Consider the following 18,091-nt stretch of genomic DNA (forward strand, 5'->3'; position numbering starts at 1 on the left):
AGAGAGGCAGAGACATAGGCAGAGGGAGAAGCAGGCTCCCTGTGGGGAGCTCAATGCGGGACTTGATCCCAGGACCCAGGATCACGCCCTGAGCCAAGGCAGATGCATAACCAGTGTTGGTAGTTTGTACATTTCTAGGGATTTATCCATTTCTTTCAGGTCTCCCAGTGTGCTGGCATATAGTTTTTCATCGTATTCTCTTATAAATGTTTTCCTTTGTGGTGTAGCTATACCCTCTCGCATTTGGGATTTTATTTATTTAGGTCCTTTCTCTTTTCTTGTTGATAAGTCTGGCTAGGGCTTGATCCATTTTTTTACTTAGTTTGATGTCCCAGCTCTTCTTTTTGTATTCTACTCTAGTGTTTTGTTGTTGTTTCTGTATTATTTATTTGTGGTCTCATCTTTATTATTTCCCTTCTCCTGCCGGCTTTATGCTTGTTTGCTTCTTCTTTTCTAGCTCCTTTAGGTATAGGATTAGGTTGTGTAATTGAGACTTTTTTTGTGTCTTGAGGTAGGCCTGTATTGCTATGTACTTCCCTCTTCCGACTGCTTTTGCTGCATCCCAGATAGTTGGACAAATATGTTTTCATTTTCATTTGTTTGTTTTTTATGTGAGCTTTCCATCTATTTCATTCGTTAAATTTATTTGGAAAAAATATAAAATATATAAGTAATAGGGGCATCCAGCTGGCTTAGTCAGTGGAGCATGTGGCTCCCGATATCGGGATCATGAGTTCGAGTCCCACATTGGGTGTAGAGATTTTTTTTTTAAGATTTTATTTATTTATTCATGAAAGACACACAGAGAGAGAGGCAGAGACACAGGCAGAGGGAGAAGCAGGCTGCATGCCAGGAGCCTGCTGTGGGACTCGATCCCGGGTCTCCAGGATCACGCCCTGGGCCAAAGGCAGGCGCCAAACCGCTGCGCCACCCAGGGATAGCCAGGTGTAGAGATTTTTTTAAAATAAAATCTTTAAGATTTATATAAAACACATAAGATACATACTCTATTACATATTATGAGATGGTATATAAATACATAATATAATGATATACAAGGTGATATATATTACATTCATTAATATGTTACATACAACATATACTATATTATAAATGTATCATAGATTATAAGTGTTAAATGTTTCTTTGACAATAAGGCTCTGTGTAGAACCCGCAATTACTCTCATTTCATAGGGAGGAAACTGAGGTATGGGGGCAGTTGGAGGCTTGTCAGGGAGCATTCATTTGGCCAGGAGAGATGAACAAAGACCGTCACTGGAAGAGCCCTTGGGGACTGGCGGGCAGGAGGCACGGAAGAGGGCAGGCGGGAGGCCCAGAGGCTAAGTCTAATGAGGGGTGTGTGCATCACAGGGTCAGAGCTGGAGCCTCCCCTGCCTACATCTGCCTTTTCCAGGTCACTCCGGGTGACCCTGTGGAGCAGCGTTGCTAAATGGGGAGGTGCAAAGCTCCCCGGATCATCAGTGAGCCTCTCAGGGGGCTGGGGAGGGCCAGAGGCCTGCAGTGTCCCCTCTCACTCTCCTCCCAGAAGACCCAGGTGGCTCTGCAGCCTGACCTTCTGACTGCTTTGCAGTCCCTGCGGCCCCGAGTCCCCAGGGGAGGAACTCAGCTCCGGTCAGACACCAGGGGTCTCTCAGGCTGCCTGGGCAGAGGAGAGACAGTGGCCTGGAATCCCCAGAAATCCTCATAGAATCCTGCGTCTGCCTCTCACTGCCTGCTGGCTAACGCCTCTGCTGCTCCCTGCCTCAGTCTCCCCATCAGTACATTGGAAACCATCATTCTACTCATCCAGGGCTTGTAGGGAGGATTCCACAAAGTCTTGAATTAAAAAAAAAAAAAAAAAAAAAAAAGTCATACCTGGCATCTGGCATCTGGCATCTGAGAAAAATTGAATAGTCATCATTGCATTGAATCATTTTAGTTTAGTTTTTTAAAAAATATTTTATTTATTTATTCATGAGAGACACAGAGAGAGAGAGGTAGAGACATAGGCAGAGGGAGAAGCAGGCTCCTCACAGGGAGCCTTATGTGTGACTCGATCCCAGGACCCTGGGATCACGACCTGAATTGAAGGCAGATGCTCAACCACCGAGCCACCCAGGCATCCTTAATTTTGTTTTTTTGAATAGGTGACATGTGCAGTGCAAAAAAGGGGGAGGGCAGGGGCGGGAGGGGGGCTGCCCTGGTGGCGCAGTGGCTTAGCGCTGCCTTCAGCCCAGGGTGTGATCCTGGAGACCAGGGGTTGAGTCCCGCATGGGGCTCCCTGCATGGAGCCTGCTTCTCCCTCTGTCTGTGTCTCTGCCTCTCTCTCTGTGTCTCTATGAATAAATAAACAAACAAAAACTTTTAAAAAATTCAAAGAGTAAAAAAGGCTCAGCAATAAAAAGTTCCCCCAAAGCCATGTGTTGACATTGATCATTGACCCAACTACACCAGCAACATAGGACTTATCTGGACAAATTGGGGTAAACAGAATAGGACTGGGTATCAGCTGGTTTTCAGAAATTGCTGCTGATGCCTCTAGATGCGACTGATATGGCACTACAGTAGGGCTGGAAATTATCCTTACTTTCACAGAGATGTAGATCTCAGCATTGCAATAATTTCTCACGACATCTATAGTGTATTTTATATTTAGCTTTTTATGAGGAAAAATGTCCAGCATAACCAAAAATAAAGAGTAAAAGGAATCCCCTTATTTGCACTTTGCAAGGTGAATGCTGTTCCTGTCACAGCATTTCTTTTACCCTACCCTGCACACATTTTTGGATTTTCTCTTGCTGGAATACCTTAAAACAAGCACCAGGCATCATACCATTTCACCCAAAAACATCTCAGGAGGCTGTAATTTACTTTGAAATACTTCATCCCCCCCTACCCCAAAGAAAACAGAGATAAAGAGAATATTGGAAAAAGTCAACATGTGAAGTCTGGTCAGCACAATGAAGGGTGGTCACTCTGAGGTTCTTTTGACTTTTCTGCACATTTGCAGAACTTTTCACCATCAAACCCCCCAAAAATCAAAGAGCAAAGGAAGTCCTTTCTCTGTCACCTGCTCTACTGCCTGCCTGCGTTCCCAGGGGCAACATTGTAGCCAATTTCCCCGGGATCCTTCCAGAGTCTGGATAGCATCCTTGCTGTCTTTATTAATAGCAGGGTTGTAGTAGTAGTGAAACCAAATTGGGCAGAACTCAGGGCTGTGAGTCACTCAGACCTGGCGCAGGTCCCACCAGACACCTCCTCCTGCTCTGACCTTGGGTAAGGAGATCCCAGATTACAACCTCAGTTTCCTGCTCTGTAAACTGGGGATAAATACCCACTCTTTCTGGATGGCTGGGAGGATCCAGGGCAAAGCCCGATTCCAGCCTTTGCCCAGAAACAGTCTCAGGCCAAGTGCCGAGAACACGAAAGAAGTTATTTTCCTCAATGCATCTTTTGGCTATTAGAGCTCCTGGGTCTGAGGGAGGAGGGGTTAGGGGCCTGGACTCCTGGGTATGACAGAGGGGTGCTGGGAACCTGGACTCCTGGGTATGAGGGAGGGGGGCTGGGGGGCTGGGCTCCTGGGTTTGAGGGAGGGGGGCTGGGGTCTAAACTCCTGGGTCTGTGGGAGGGGGGCTGGGGGTCTGGACTCCTGGGTATGAGGGAGGGGGGCTGGGGGTCTGGACTTCAGGGTCTGAGGGAGGAGGGGCTGAGGCCTGGATTCCCGGGTCTGAGGGAGGGGCTGGGACTCTTGGTCAGGGAGGAAGGGTCTGGGGATGGGAATTTGGTGTTACAGAACAGTGCTTTGTGAACTGTCTTCCCAGTTCCAGGAGGCCAGACTCCCATCCCATGGAGGAGGACAGAAAGCATGGACCTCTGGGTCTCCCATCCCATGTAAGGTATGTGAAGGGGCACCGTCTCCCCTTTCTCACTGCCTTCAGGCCTGGCCCTTGGGGGTTCACAATATGTTTTGTCCCCTCTGTCCTGGGACCAGAGCCCAGAGTCCAAGCTGGTCTAAGTTTGGAAGGGGGAGGGAGGGGGACAGCGGGTCAGAGGGGGTGAGGGAGGGGTGGCGGGGGACAGGATGTCTCTGAGCTGTCACACACACCCCTGTCTCCGGCCCAGAGAAGGAGGGACAAAGGCTGTGAGAGAGAGTCAGGAACAAAGACAGGAGGAGGGAGACAGAGAGATACTCAGGAGAGCAGGCCAGAGCGAAACCAAGCAGACAAGTAGTAAACGGGGAGGGCAGGGAACAGTGTGGAATATCCTGAGTGACAGATGGTGGGGACAGTGTGAGGATGAGACACAGCATCGGGAGACCCACCAAGAGATCTGAGAGCTGGGACAGGGAGGGTGGTGGAGACAGACAGTGGAAGGAAGATAATCAGGAAGGAGGTGTGGGCCGGGAGATTGACAGGACAGTACAGAGGGACACACAGACACCCGGGCTCACAAGGAGGCAGGAGTCCGGCAGAGGACGGCAGAGAAATCCTCTGGCTCCAACAGGCAGAGGGAGACTGAGGCAGATCCTTCAGATAGGCTTTGTACCTTGGCTCTGTGGGGTGAGGATCTGAGAGGTGCAGCAGGACTTGGTGGGCCTAGTAAGGGGGTGCTCGCTCAGGGGCCTCCTGACGCCAGGGACTCTGAAATGGAGCTCAGGGAGCCCAAGAACCCTGAGGATGGGGACCCAGAGGTGAGAGGTGGGAGACAAGGGAAAGAGAGAGACAGAGAAACAGAGTCAGAAAGAGTCATGAAGAGGGACAGTGAACAAACACACAGAGAGAAATGGAGAAGACAGGGAAATAGAGCAACAGCAGAGACCCAGAGTAACACAAACCCGAGAACACAGAGCAAGACCGAAGCCTCCAGGGCAGTGGCCTCAGAAACAGAGTGGGAAGCACAGGGACAGAGTGGACAGTGGGGGTTGTGTCAGCTGAGGAAGCAATTGCAGCAGGGGCCAGGGGCTCCTGGGGGTTCTCACAGAAGGTGGTGGGCAGGGTCTTTGACACAATCACCCCTAACCCTGCCAGGACACAAAAACAGGTGGCCCGAGGCCGGTGAGTCATTGTGACTCATCCTCCTCCCTGAGGACAATGACCCTATCACCCTGGCACCCCAACTCAGTCCTGGGCTGGACCCGCTGTTTGCGGTGGCCCCCACACATACCCCTTCCCCACCTCTGCTCCTTTCCTCCAGGAGGACACAGCTACGGCCCTCCAACGGCTTGTGGAGCTGACAGCCACCAGGGTGACCCCAGTGAGGAATCTGCGTGTCCAGTACCGCCTCATCCGAGAGCTCGGCTCTGGCTCCTATGGCCGCGTACTCCTTGCCCGGCCTCGCCAAGGAGGTGAGTTTGGCCACCCAAGGGCAGACTCCAGAACTTCCCCATAATAGGGTTCTCAGAAGCTACTGAGGCTGGGAACATCCCCAGGAGATGATGGGAATCCTTGATGGGGGCTCTTGGAAAGTTAAGAGCTTTCTGATCTTCTAATAAACAGAGTTAACCCAAAGAAGGTGAGAGCCTTGCTTGAGGTCACACAGCAAGGGAGGAGTGCAACTTGGATTGGAACCCAAGTCACCATGTCACCTACTCTATTCAAGAGAAAACTGAGGCTCAAAGAGGGTCAGGCAGTTGTGCAAGGCCACACAGCAGAATAGGGAGTCCTCAGGGAAGGTCACCTTCAACCCCGACTTCACACAAGGACAAACTGGAAGCGGAGAGAGGTCAGGCACTATACCCTGCCACTCTTGTTTTACACACAAAATATCTGAGGTTCCAAGAGGTTGAGCAGTTTGCCTAAGGCCCCACAGCAAGATCAGAGCTCCCTGAGTTCCCTTCTGCACCCATCTCCATGGCAGGTTCTGCTGTGGCTCTGAAGCTCCTGCGTCGGGACTCGGTCCTGAGAAGTACCTTCCTGAGAGAGTTCTGTGTGGGCCGCTGTGTCTCATCACACCCAGGTTTACTCCAGACCCTGGAAGGACCCTTGCAGACCCCCCGACACTTTGCCTTCGCCCAGGAGTACGCACCATATGGGGACCTCAGCGGGATGCTGCAAGAACAGGTGAGGCGGGTAGGGAGCAAAGGTCAGGACTGCTTATCCCATGTACAACTCTGTCCCTACCCCGTTCCTATGTCTAATCCTGACATCCAAATCAGTGCTCAACGTAGCTCTGCTCTAAGCCCCCAGACACCCTCCTTATTTCTCTCTCTCTCTTTTTTAAAGATTTTATTTATTTATTCACGAGAGACACAGAAAGAGAGAGGCAGAGACATAGGCAGAGGGAGAAGCAGGCTCCTTTCAGGGAGCTCAATATGGGACTCGATCCCAGAACTCCAGGATCACACCCTGAGCTGAAGGCAGATGCTCAACCACTGAGCCACTCAGGCGTCCCTTTATTTCTAACTCTTGATGCAATCCCATGCCTAACCCTAACCTAACCCACTCAACCATTCCAACACAAGTTTGCATGGGCACAGGCTTGGAATTGGGGTTGAGAATGAGGTTAGGGGTGGGATTTTAGTTAGCCCTGGGATTGGGAGCATGGTCATGGGTGAAGTTGAGTGAGTTGATTATAGATTGGTAGTGGGTGTGAAAAGCATGGATGAAGTTGCAGAGTGAGACAGGGATGGTTAAGGGTAAGTATATGGAATAAGTTGAAGATTGGCTGTAATGAAGTTCTTTTTGGTGAGAAGACCAGGTGAAGACTGAATCCATGAAATTCTGAGAGTACATGAGTTTGGAGACTAGGGGTGGGGCCATCTTTAGAAATAGTTTTTTTTTTTTTAAGATTTCATTTATTTATTCATGAGAGACACGGAGAGAAGGTAGAGACATAGGCAGAGGGAGAAGTAGGCTCCTTGCAGGGAGCCCGATGTGGGACTCCATCCCGGAATCTGGGACCACGCCCTGAGCCGAAGGCAGACGCCCAATTGCTGAGCCACCCAGGTGTCCCTAAAGAAATAAATTTTTAAAAAATTTTTGATTTATTTATGATAGTCAGAGAGAGAGAGAGGCAGAGACACAGGCAGAGGGAGAAGCAGGCTTCATGCACCGGGAGCCCGACGTGGGACTCGATCCCGGGTCTCCAGGATCGTGCCCTGGGCCAAAGGCAGGCGCCAAACCTCTGCGCCACCCAGGGATCCCCAGTAAATAAATTTTGGATTTGAGATAGGGTTGGAGATAAACAGAGGGGAATAAAGAAGGGAGGGAGATAGATGAATGGGTAGAGATAGATGGATGGATGGAAAGATGGGTGGATGGGTGGATTGATGGGTGGGTGGATGGGTGGATAGACAGATAGATGGAAAGATGGGTGGATGGGTGAGTGGGTGGATGGAAAGATGGGTGGAATGGTTGGTGGGTGAGTGGATGGATGGATGGAAAGATGGGTGGATGGTGGATAGATGAAAAGATGGATTGATGGGTGGGTAGATGGATGGCTGGCTGGATGGAATGCATGGTAGCTAAATGGAAGGAAGCAAGGAAGAATTAATGGATAGATTTTGGATATTAAATAATTGAAAACATTATTGGGTTTCTGACTGGCTGGTAGAATGGATGTTAAGCAGAAACCCTGTTGTGTAGACTGCTGAATGGATGAGTGGTTTGATGGATGGATTGCTGTCTAGCTGCCTAGCTAGCTGGATGGATAGATTTATCAATCCAATGATGAAGTCAGTAAAATGACTTCAGAATGGTGTGTGAGTTAGAGACCAAGGAACAAAAATTAGGATTAAGTATGAGATTTGGGTTCCCATTGGAGATCTGGGTGATCAGGCAAGAGATAAGAAATGTGAGGAGGGGAAAAAAAAAAAAAAAAAAGAAATGTGAGGAGGGGATTTGAGTGTTAGCGTGAGGAGAAAGCTTGGTGGAAGCTAAAAGAGCTTCTGATTCAGTCTGGAGTTCCAGTGACAACATACTGGGGGCTGGAGTGCAGAGTTAGCAGCAGGTTGTGGCTGAGGTTGATCTGGAGAAGGCTGAGGGACACTAGAGGTAGCCATTGGTCTGAGGTTCTGAATTCTTGAGCCCTAAGAAACGAACTAAAGAAGGAGCCAAGGCACCTGACCTTCATCTCTCCTTGACTCCAGGGCCTCCCAGAGCTTCTGGTGAAGCGGGTGATGGCCCAGCTGGCTGGAGCCCTGGACTTTCTCCACAGCCGGGGGCTGGTCCATGCAGATGTCAAGCCAGACAATGTTCTGGTCTTTGACCCCGTCTGCAGCCGTGTGGCCCTAGGTGACCTGGGTCTGACTCGGCCTGAGGGGAGTGCGACCCCTGCACCACCAGGGCCACTGCCCTCTGCCCCCCCAGAGCTCTGCCTCCTGCTGCCACCTGATACCCTGCCCCTGCGACCAGCTATGGACTCCTGGGGCCTGGGGGTGCTTCTCTTCTGCACTGCCACTGCCTGTTTCCCTTGGGATGTAGCACTGGCCCCTGACCCTGAATTTGAGGCCTTTGCTGGCTGGATGACCACCAGACCCCAACCACCACGACCACCCCCACCTTGGGACCAGTTTGCACCCCCAGCCCTGGCATTGCTCCAGGGGCTTCTAGACCTGGATCCTGAGACTAGGAGCCCCCCACTGGCTGTCCTGGACTTCTTGGGGGATGACTGGGGTTTAGAGAGGAACAGAGAGGGATCTGGGGGCTGGGGGGTTACATCTAGTGAAGATGGGGAGGAGGAGGAAGAGCAGGAAGCAACCCTAGAGGAGTGGACAGAGGAGGAAGAGGAGGATGACAAAGATGGCAGGAGGATGGGGACAGATAGGGGATCTCCCTGACCAGGTGATGGGACAAGTGGTCAGAGCCTGGGCCAACGGCCCCTCCCCCAGCACCCGCCCTCCCCGTCCTGGCCACCTGGATGGAGACAGCTGCTCCCAGGAGGACAGAGATGGAACACGTTGCACTCTCCCTGCTGAGGGCTGGACTGCGATACACAATGCCCCTCTCAACTGAAGACATGGGAGTCCTCCTCCCTCAGACCTGGGAGTCCAGGACCCCAGCTCCTCCTCCGTCAGATCCTGGAGTCCAGGGCTCCTGCCTTCTCCTCTGTCAAGGACTCTGCCTCTTCCTTCTGCTGTGAATATGTCTGCTTGAAGGAAGGCACTGCTTCCCCTACAGATGCATTTCCTCGGTGCAGGCACATGCTAAGTGCCTATCTTGGAGTTCTGATGGGGTCACTCCTCACTGAGACCTGGTTGACTCTCACTGTCCACGGCACTAAATCTGGGCTTTCAAGATCCAGCACCATAGAAACCTCACCCTCTACCTCTTCCATTTCCCTGTGCTCCAGGAAAGTGGAGTGACATTGGGAAGTCATTCATCCTTTCTGGACCACCCCCCCCCCCACACACACACACACGCACACATTTTCCTGCCAGCAGTCATCTGCAAATCCAGTGTCCTCCTCTGAGAATGTGTTTCTCATAGCTCCATGCCTCTGAGACGTGGCCTGTCTCCAGGCCCTTGGGATCTTGTACCCAGATGATCTATGTCTCCCATCTTTTTCGGCCTCACCTGTCCACCTGTTCAGGACAGCCTCTGTTTTTTTTTGTTTTTTTTTTTTTTTAATTTTTTTTTTTTTTTTATGATAGTCACACAGAGAGAGAGAGAGAGGCAGAGAGACATAGGCAGAGGGAGAAGCAGGCTCCATGCACCGGGAGCCCGATGTGGGATTCGATCCCGGGTCTCCAGGATCGCGTCCTGGGCCAAAGGCAGGCGCTAAACCGCTGCGCCACCCAGGGTTCCCCAGCCTCTGTTTTTTTCTCATTTCGACATCCTTTCAGTTCTTCTTGCACATGACAAGTGCCCCGTGCCAGCTTCCAATCAGCCTGGACCACCAAGGTGTGTGATCTTCCCAGCTTTGTGGGCCTCGGAGCCAGCTTTCCATGCTGGTACGGATGAGCTGATACTCACCTGCTCCAGCTCGGAGCCGTCACACCGCCCCACACAGCCCCACACCGCCACCTCCAGCTCAGAGCAGGACATTTTACATCTGCGGAGCAGGGGTGGCAGGCATCTGACGCTATGGCCCCATCCCCAGCACAGGGTCATGGCCCCATCCCCAGCACAGGGTCGGGGACAGGGAACTGCTCCCTCCAGGGGAGTCTGTCCTATGTACTTTCTAGACTTAAAAATGTGGGTTCACTAAAGCACAGTGGGGCACCCTGGATCAGACCCTGGGAGAGCAGAAGGTTGTTGGCAGAAGCACTGGTAAGACAGGCAGGGTCGGGATCCCTGGGTGGCGCAGCGGTTTGGCGCCTGCCTTTGGCCCAGGGCGTGATCCTGGAGACCCAGGATCGAATCCCACGTCAGGCTCCCGGTGCATGGAGCCTGCTTCTCCCTCTGCCTATGTCTCTGCCTCTCTCTCTCTCTCCCTGTGTGACTATCATAAATAAATAAAAATTAAAAAAAAAAAAAAAAAAAAAAAAAGACAGGCAGGGTCTAGTGTCTGACACCATTTCTTTGTTTGGACAAACATGCCATTGGCTGCGTGAGATACGAACCTGTTGGGGAGCTGGGGACGGCCTGGCAGTTCTCTGCACAATCCTTCCAGCTGTTCTGGAAATCAATAATTATTCTGAAATAAAAGGTTTATTCTTTAAAAATTAAGTGTGTTCACAGTCGTCATCTTACTGTAACCGCAGGAGGGGATGCATCATTCCAGGCCCACAGCCTCTCCTCCATCAGACCCAGGGGTTCCCGCCTATCCCTCCCACCAACTCTGAAGTCTGCAGACTCCGAACTCGGACCTCCCCTCCCCACTCCTCCCAGTTGCTCCACCACCTGCTTCCCCTCTGCCCCAAGTCTGAGATCATCTCTCACTGCATCGTTCTGGAATCTGGTTGTCTCATCCTTTCTCCAAACAGGACCCCAGTGTCCCATCCCCTGGACACCCCTCGTGGAACACTTGTGTCTGACCTGTTAATGGGGCATTGATGGGGCAGCTGGGTGGGGTCAAGGCAGGGACAAACTAGAGAAGTGATTTCATCTTCTACAAGGGCCTGGACTCCTGGTCTGAGGGAGGAGGGGCTGGGGGCCTGGACTCCTGGAAAGGGGCTGGGGGCCTGGACTCCAGGGTCTGAGGGAGGAAGGGGCTGGGGAACCTGGATTCCAGGGTCTGAGGGAGGAGGGCCTGGGGGTCTGAACTCCTGGGTCTGAGGGAGGAAGGGCTGGGGAACCTGGACTCCAGGGTCTGAGGGAGGAGGGCCTGGGGGTCTGAACTCCTGGGTCTGAGGGAGGAGGGGCTGGGGAACCTGGACTCCAGGGTCTGAGGGAGGAGGGCCTGGGAATCTGAACTCCTGGGTCTGAGGGAGGAGGGGCTGGGGGCCTGGACTCCCGGGTCTGAGGGAGGACGGGGCTGGGGCCTGGACGCCTGGGTCTGAGAATGGACGGGGCTCTGGGGCCTAGGTCTGCGACATTATTTCTGGCGGTAGCCAGTTCTAGGAGTCAACACACGATGTCGCTCTGGCCCTAGTGGGGTGGAAGGGGCGGGGCTGGGGCGGGGCTTAAGACCCCCTAGGTGGGGGCGGGGTCTGCTCCTGGCCAGGCCTCTGCTGGCATGGGATCTAGTGCTGGGCACTGACCACGGCAGGCAGCGAAGGGTCAGGCAAGCTTTGGAGGAGGTGAGGTTTGGAGGCCGGAGCCCAGGTCAGGAGGAGGCAAGGGTTAAACAGCCTGAGGTGGGCACCACCTGATAGTGAAGCCGCACAGCTGGCCAAAGTCCTGGGATCCTCAGAGGGAGGCTGTTGACTGGTTGAGTGTTAGGGAAACAGAGTCTGGGAGTCATGAGATGTGTGAGTTGTGTAAGGTTCCAGGAGAGGGACTGGCTAATGGTCCAGACTGCTGGTCTGATGGAGGAGGGGCTGGGGGACTGGGTCTGAGGGAGGAGGGGCTGGTGGTCCAGACTCCTGGGTCAGAGGGAGGAGGGGGTGGGGGACCTGCACACTAGGGTCTGAGGGAGGAGGGACTGGGGGCCTGGACTCCTGGGTCTGAGGGAGGAGGGGCTGAGGCTGTAGGAGGTGGACCTAGGCGTCTCAAGGACTTGGCACTCCCAAGTGCTTCCTCCCATCCAGGTCCCAGGCGTCCCCCCAAGGCCTGGTGTGCACAGCCGCCCTCCCCAGCCCCTGGAGGCAGAGAGCACCTGTTTGCTCTTAGGAGAAAGAGGCTACTCATCCACCCCCAGGGCCCAAGTCTGTTTGCTTTGGAAACAAGTTGGGGGGGTGTCTGGAGTTATCTGGTTCATCTTTCACCCTTGGGCCATTGGGTGGTGCCAGGATGTGGGGGCGGGGGCAAGAGACATCTGTGACCTTAGGCTTGACCTCACCCCATCCAGCAACTGGTCTTCCCACTCTTCAGACACCTCTAACAAAGAGGGAGACTGAGTCACAATGTTAAGTGCTAATGAGCCCCCAGCCCTTCCTCCCTCAGACCCAGGATTCCAGGCCCCCAGCCCCCTCCTCCCTCAGACTCAGGAGTCCAGGCCCCCAGCGCCGCCTCCCTTGGGACCCAGGCCTAGCAGGACCTGGGCCCTGGGTCACTGTCTCTACTCTGCCCTGCAGAGATGCCCGGCAGACAGTCAGATGAGGAACAGGTGGAGGCAGGGGCTGCTGAAAACGTGGCTGAGGAGAACCTAGGGGGCCTCACGGCAGAGGAGCTGCGGCAGGGCCAGGAGGCAGCCCTGGAGCTAGAGGACATGATGGCGCTAAGTGCCCAGACCCTGGTCCAAGCCGAGGTGGATGAGCTCTACCAGCAAGTTCGTCCCCTGGGCCAGGGCCGCTTTGGCCGGGTCCTGCTGGTCACCCATCGTCAGAAAGGTACCCGGGCCTGGAGACAGATGCAGGAGGGTCAGTGGGTGGGGGGTGGGCCAGGACAGATGCCGACCAAGGTGCAGGAGTCTAAACATGAATCAAGTGTTGCCTCTGCTCCTTCTGGGCTGTGTGTTCTTGGGAATCTCCCCTATCCTCTCTGAGCCTCAGCCTCCTCATTCAAAAATGTGGGTGATGATTCCTTCTATGTAAAAACTGTGATTCTCCAAGCATTTGTACATGGGTCTAGTTGCCTGTGAGAAAGGGGACTGAGTCCCCTCCCCCATAGCCCTGATGTGTGGCTAGCTTAGCGGTCACCATGGGGATGATTCGGAGCCATGGCCTCTGCCAGACACTTAGCAAGACCAGTGCATGTGGCTGTGCAGCACATGGTCCCCCCACTCATACTTTCCTGCCAAGTGTGCACACATCCTCTGTTCCTCCCCTGAGACAGGCATAGTATGGATGGAACTCAGAGCCACAGTCATCTCAGGACACTCCTAACAAGGCCACCTTGGGGGCTCTGCCCTGTCCTGAGTGGTTCGTGCTTGGAACCCAGAGCTGAATGCGTGAGGCATGCCTTCAAGGAGGAGCTCCGGCGTGGACAGGGAAAGTGCCAGTGTGCTCAGACTGCCACAGCAAAGCCCACTCACTGTGGAGGCTGACATTGAGACCTTTGTTTTTTCGTGGTCCTGGATGGAGGCCGGAAGTCCGGCTCCAGGTGTGGGCAGGGCTGCTTCGCCCAGGGCCTCTCTCGTCCCGTCCCGTTGTGTTCACATGGCATTTCTGGGTCCAGTTTCCTCTTTTTGTGAGGACACCAGTCACAGAGGACCAGGGTTAGCCCATCCTGTAGTGACCTCATGTTAGCACTTCCAAGACTCTGTCTCCAAATAGTTATATTCTGCAGAACTGGCAGTGAGGACTTCCACATGTGGATTTGAGAGGCACAGTTCAGACCACATTAGAGACAGATGCCAAGAGCAAGAGATCCAGATGCAGGTCATCACAGGACTTGGGGGCATAAGCAATAAAGAGGGGAATAAGGCTATGCTTCCTTCAGCCTCTGGATGCCGGTCCCTGGGCTGGGAGGTGCCAGGGCCAAGAGCTCACAGCAGAGGGACAGATGCCATCAAACAGAAGGTGGCATGTGCCATGATGGCGGAAGTCCAGGGCGTCCCAGATGCTTAGGAAAGGCACTGGTGCATCCAGCTGGGGAATGGAAGGAAAATAGTCAGTGTTTCAGAGGAGGAGGTGACCTTTTTCCATCACTCACTCCTTCCTGATGAGGAAGGTGAGCAGGTGAAGAAAGCAGAGTTCCTGCCTCCAGGGCACTTACACTCCAGGACATCATTTGCACAATGATTCCTTGATAGGATCAAGTCCCCAGGACAGGGCATCTTTTCTGCTACTGCCTTCACAGTGGCTTTTGGGCAAACGTGAGGTCATTTGAAGTTCCCCTTCCATCTGCTCCAAGACAGCAGAGCCAAACTCACCAAATGCTGCATTATTATTATTATTAATTACCACTGGCAGTGTTTTCGTGGCCACGCTGTGTTTCTGGTAGTGCAGCAGGGAGGCAGGGTTTGGAGGAGGTGGCGAGGGCGTGTGGAAAAGAGCCCAGGTTGGGGAGGGATGGGGGGAGGGGAGCGGACAGGGAGACCCTTGGCTCTCACACTCCCTCTGCACCTGCCCCTGCTGCCCCCAGGCACTACTCTGGCACTGAAGCAACTCCCAAAGGCCTCCACTTCTCTCCGTGGTTTCCTGTACGAGTTCTGCGTGGGCCTCTCATTGGGCGCGCATTCAGCTATAGTAGCGGCCTACGGCATTGGCATCGAGTCAGCTGACTCCTACAGCTTCTTGACGGAGCCTGTCCTGTATGGGGACCTTATCACCTTCATCCAGCCCAAGGTGGGTAGGTGAGCAGGCCCCTGCGGGCCCCTCATTGGGCCTCTCTGGAGTTCGCCGACACCACAGAACCAACACTATACCCTAGTGAGATTTGCCTGGCCCCGTGGATTCCCCCCAGACCTCACTGAGGTTCAGTGGGCCTCAAGGGGATCACACTAGACCTCCCCAGGGTTCACAGTGCCTCACAGGGTCCCCCTAGCCCTCTCAGGGTCATACTAACCCTCAGAGGGTCATACTGGGTCTCACAGGGTCTGCCTGGTGCTCACAGGGTCCCATTGGCCCTCAGAGGGTCCCACTGGCCCTCAGTGGATCCCACTAGCCCTCACAGGGTCCCACTGGCCCTCAGGGGGGTCCCACTGGACCTCCCCATGGCACGTCTGTGGAGGCCCTTCATCCTCCTGGGCTCCCCAGGACTGAGGAGCAGCTCTGTGGCCTCAGCCCTGGGCCAGCTGCCCAGGGAGGGGCAGAAGGCCCTGATGCCACTCCCCCACAGGTGGGCCTCCCGCAGCAGGCAGTCCAGCGCTGTGCGGCCCAGCTGACCTCGGCCCTGGAGCACATTCACTCCCGCGGCCTGGTGTACCGGGATATCAAGCCGGAGAACGTGCTGGTGTGTGACCCAGCCTGCCGGCAGGTCAAGCTCACCGACTTCGGCCACACAAGGCCCCGGGGGACTCTGCTGCGCCTGGCAGGGCCACCCATCCCCTACACGGCCCCTGAGCTCTGCTGCCCCCCGCCCCTCCCCGAGGGCCTGCCCATCCAACCTGCCCTGGACGCTTGGGCGCTGGGGGTCCTGCTCTTCTGCCTCCTCACTGGCTACTTCCCCTGGGACCAGCCCCTGGCTGAGGCCGACCCCTTCTACGAGGACTTCCTCATGTGGCAGGCGTCCCGCCAACCCGAGGACCGTCCTCAGCCCTGGTTCGGCCTGACGCCTGTGGCAGACAGTCTCCTGTGGGGGCTGCTGGACCCTCACCCCCGGAAGAGGTGCTCTGTGAGCTCCATTCGGGGCTATCTAGGGCGTCCCTGGAGGCAGCGGAAGGAGGAAGCTGAAGAGGGGGAGGAGGGGGGCAAGGAGGAGGATGGAGAGTTGGGGGGACAGCCCGAGCCCACCTTGGCTGTGGAGACTCAGGAAGGGAACTGGGTGGGCCCTACCTCCTGAGGTCACCTCTGCCTTCTTGAGGGGGCTTTTTGGCTCCTCCTTTGCCCATTTTCTCCTTTATACCTTCCTTACTTCCCACAAGGGCATCCTGTGTCCCTCCCATGGCCTGGGGGGTGGGGGTCGGGCAGAGACCACTGCATGTCTCTTCTGCATCCTTGTCCTCCCCAGGGCTTTGGCACCTGCTGTTCGTCCCCTTGCCTGCAGTCTTGTGGCTCCCTCCTTTGCCTCCCGCACACCATGGATGCCTCCACGTCACCTGCTCTGTGAGGCCTGCCCTCAGCATGCATGAGGCCCCAAGCAAGTCCCCACTGCCCTCATGCTCCCGGTGCTAACCCCCCCCCCCCGCCCCCCGCCACCCGCGTGATGCTCCTCCCTTTCCAGCTGTCCTGGTAGGCCCCTATGGATCCTCCATGCACCCTGCTGTTGGGGTAGGGACCTGGTCTGTCCTGTGATGTGCCTTCCTGTAGCTGGAGCAGTCCTGACCCAAGGGAAGGAAGGGGCCAGGAAACATTTGCTCAATAAATGAACCCATCTGGTTTTGTGCTGCTGCCTCTGTGTCCCTGTCTGGCCTCCCTGGTGGGTTTCTTTCTCCTCAGCCTGTGTCTTCCGCCCACATGCCTGGCCGTCGCCCTCGTGATAATGTGCCCTCTCTTCTCTCACCCAACTTCATCTGGTACTTGGGCCTCCATGATGCAGCTGGTCTGCCAGCTTGGGGAAGAGGAGGACAGTGTACATGGGTGGACACTGGACAGCGTGCCGTCAGGAAGAGAGATGGAGCACGTGGCAGAAAATGGTCCCATGGTGTGGCCACACTGCATGCCAGAAGCTGGCCGCGGGGTGTTTGTGAGCATGTGCTGCTGGTTGTCAGGACGGTGTGAGCTCGTTTCCACATGGACCAGTGTGTGGGCAGAGGCACTGAGCATCAACGCTGTCCATGCATAGCAGCTTCGGCTGGACTGGAGTGTGAATTTCTACACTTTTGTGTGTCCATGAGTGTCTGAGCCCATGAGTATGCAGGAGTAAGGGTGCGTGGGGGAGAGATGGTGAAGGTGTGACTGTGTCTTACTGTGTGGATGACATGATTGTGTGTGTCTGAGTGTTGTGTGTAAGGGGACAGCATGGAAGTTTGCGGGCACCTTGCTCTGTGTGTGTGGACGTCAGGCCCGTGTTTGTGCGTCCAGGAGACCGTGAGTATGTGTGTGTAGCAGAAGGAGGAATGTCACCCAGGCGCCGCTGCCAGTCACCAGCTGGGCCCGTCTCTCCTTCACACCTTCCCCCCTCACCCTGGCCCCTTCTTGGCAGCTGCCCTGTTTGCAAACACTCTGTCTTCCTCTCCTCGCCTTCTTTGGCCACCAGCCCAGAGCAAGGCTACAACTCAGAGCTGGATCAAGTGTCACTCTCTCCCAGGCCCCTACCACCCCCTACAGTGCCCCTGCCGTGGCCTCCTGAGTGTTGCCTGGACTGGGGAGGGGGGGTGTTAACAGCATCTGTGCAGTGACCCCAAAGACCTTTGAATCTAGTTTCAATCCAGAGGACTAGGGACACTGGCCCCTGTCCTGGGCAATCCAGGTGAGCTTCCTGGAGTAGGGGGTCATTGTAGAGAACAATATAGGGAGGTAAGTGTGGGGAACATGATCAGAACTCCTGCCATCTTATCTGTGAATCTGAAATAGCCTGAGCCATAGGGCCAAGAATGTGTCCCCAAAAAGCTGGAGGCCGCCAGGGCAGGGTAGAGCTGAAAAGAGGGAAGTGTAGATGGGCAGGGGCAGGCAGGGGCAGAGGAGTCTGCAGAGGGTGTTAACTGGTGGCAGCAGCTGAGGATTAACTGGGAGGTGATAATGACCCAGTGAGGGGCCCCAGGGCAGCCAACAAAAGTTCCCAGGCAGGGCCTGAAGGGGGCAGGAGCAGTGCTAATTAAGTATTCATTACTTAATTAAAACTTAATACTAATCATAATACTTAACACCAACAAAGCACTTTGCTCCTTGAGCAGCCCCCCTGGCACACACATCTGCTCACTTCCTAGGATCCTCCTCATTTCATGGGTGGGGGCTGTGGGGGCCACAGGTGCTGCTTGGGCAGCCAAGGTAGTGCCTGATCTCCTACTGCGGGGTAGGGGCAGGAGCAGAGCTGGGATTCAAACCCAGATTGGGTCCTGCCCAGGCTCCATGCTATTTAACTTCAGGGTGTCCCACTGCCATCCATGGCCGAAGGGGTCTCACACG

General features: G+C 54.6%; 2 protein-coding genes and 1 pseudogene across 5 annotated transcripts; 2 read left to right on the top strand and 1 right to left on the bottom strand.

Annotated features, from left to right (window-relative positions):
- The first annotated feature begins 4,553 nt into the window (after positions 1-4,553).
- SBK3 (SH3 domain binding kinase family member 3) lies at positions 4,554-10,427 on the top strand. The gene is made up of 4 exons (XM_025423853.3): positions 4,554-4,690; positions 5,194-5,344; positions 5,857-6,059; positions 8,087-10,427. The coding sequence occupies exons 1-4, from the start codon at positions 4,646-4,648 to the stop codon at positions 8,774-8,776; spliced, it is 1,089 nt and encodes a 362-aa protein (XP_025279638.1). The 5' UTR covers positions 4,554-4,645; the 3' UTR covers positions 8,777-10,427.
- Positions 5,924-16,414, top strand: SBK2 (SH3 domain binding kinase family member 2). Of its 4 annotated transcripts, none has more exons than XM_035712617.2 (4): positions 5,924-6,059; positions 12,557-12,811; positions 14,508-14,710; positions 15,204-16,414. In XM_035712617.2, the coding sequence occupies exons 2-4, from the start codon at positions 12,559-12,561 to the stop codon at positions 15,864-15,866; spliced, it is 1,119 nt and encodes a 372-aa protein (XP_035568510.2). In that variant the 5' UTR covers positions 5,924-6,059; positions 12,557-12,558; the 3' UTR covers positions 15,867-16,414. The 4 variants fall into 4 exon arrangements, with proteins under 4 accessions (XP_035568510.2, XP_025279635.3, XP_025279636.3 ...); XM_025423850.3 differs by lacking the exon at positions 5,924-6,059 and adding an exon at positions 11,518-11,620; XM_025423851.3 differs by lacking the exon at positions 5,924-6,059 and adding an exon at positions 11,559-11,677.
- On the bottom strand, positions 9,822-11,398 carry LOC125754901 (osteoclast-associated immunoglobulin-like receptor; annotated as a pseudogene).
- Positions 16,415-18,091: the final 1,677 nt, after the last annotated feature.

Source organism: Canis lupus, chromosome 1 (assembly GCF_003254725.2).
Source record: "Canis lupus dingo isolate Sandy chromosome 1, ASM325472v2, whole genome shotgun sequence".
Lineage (NCBI taxonomy): Eukaryota > Metazoa > Chordata > Mammalia > Carnivora > Canidae > Canis > Canis lupus.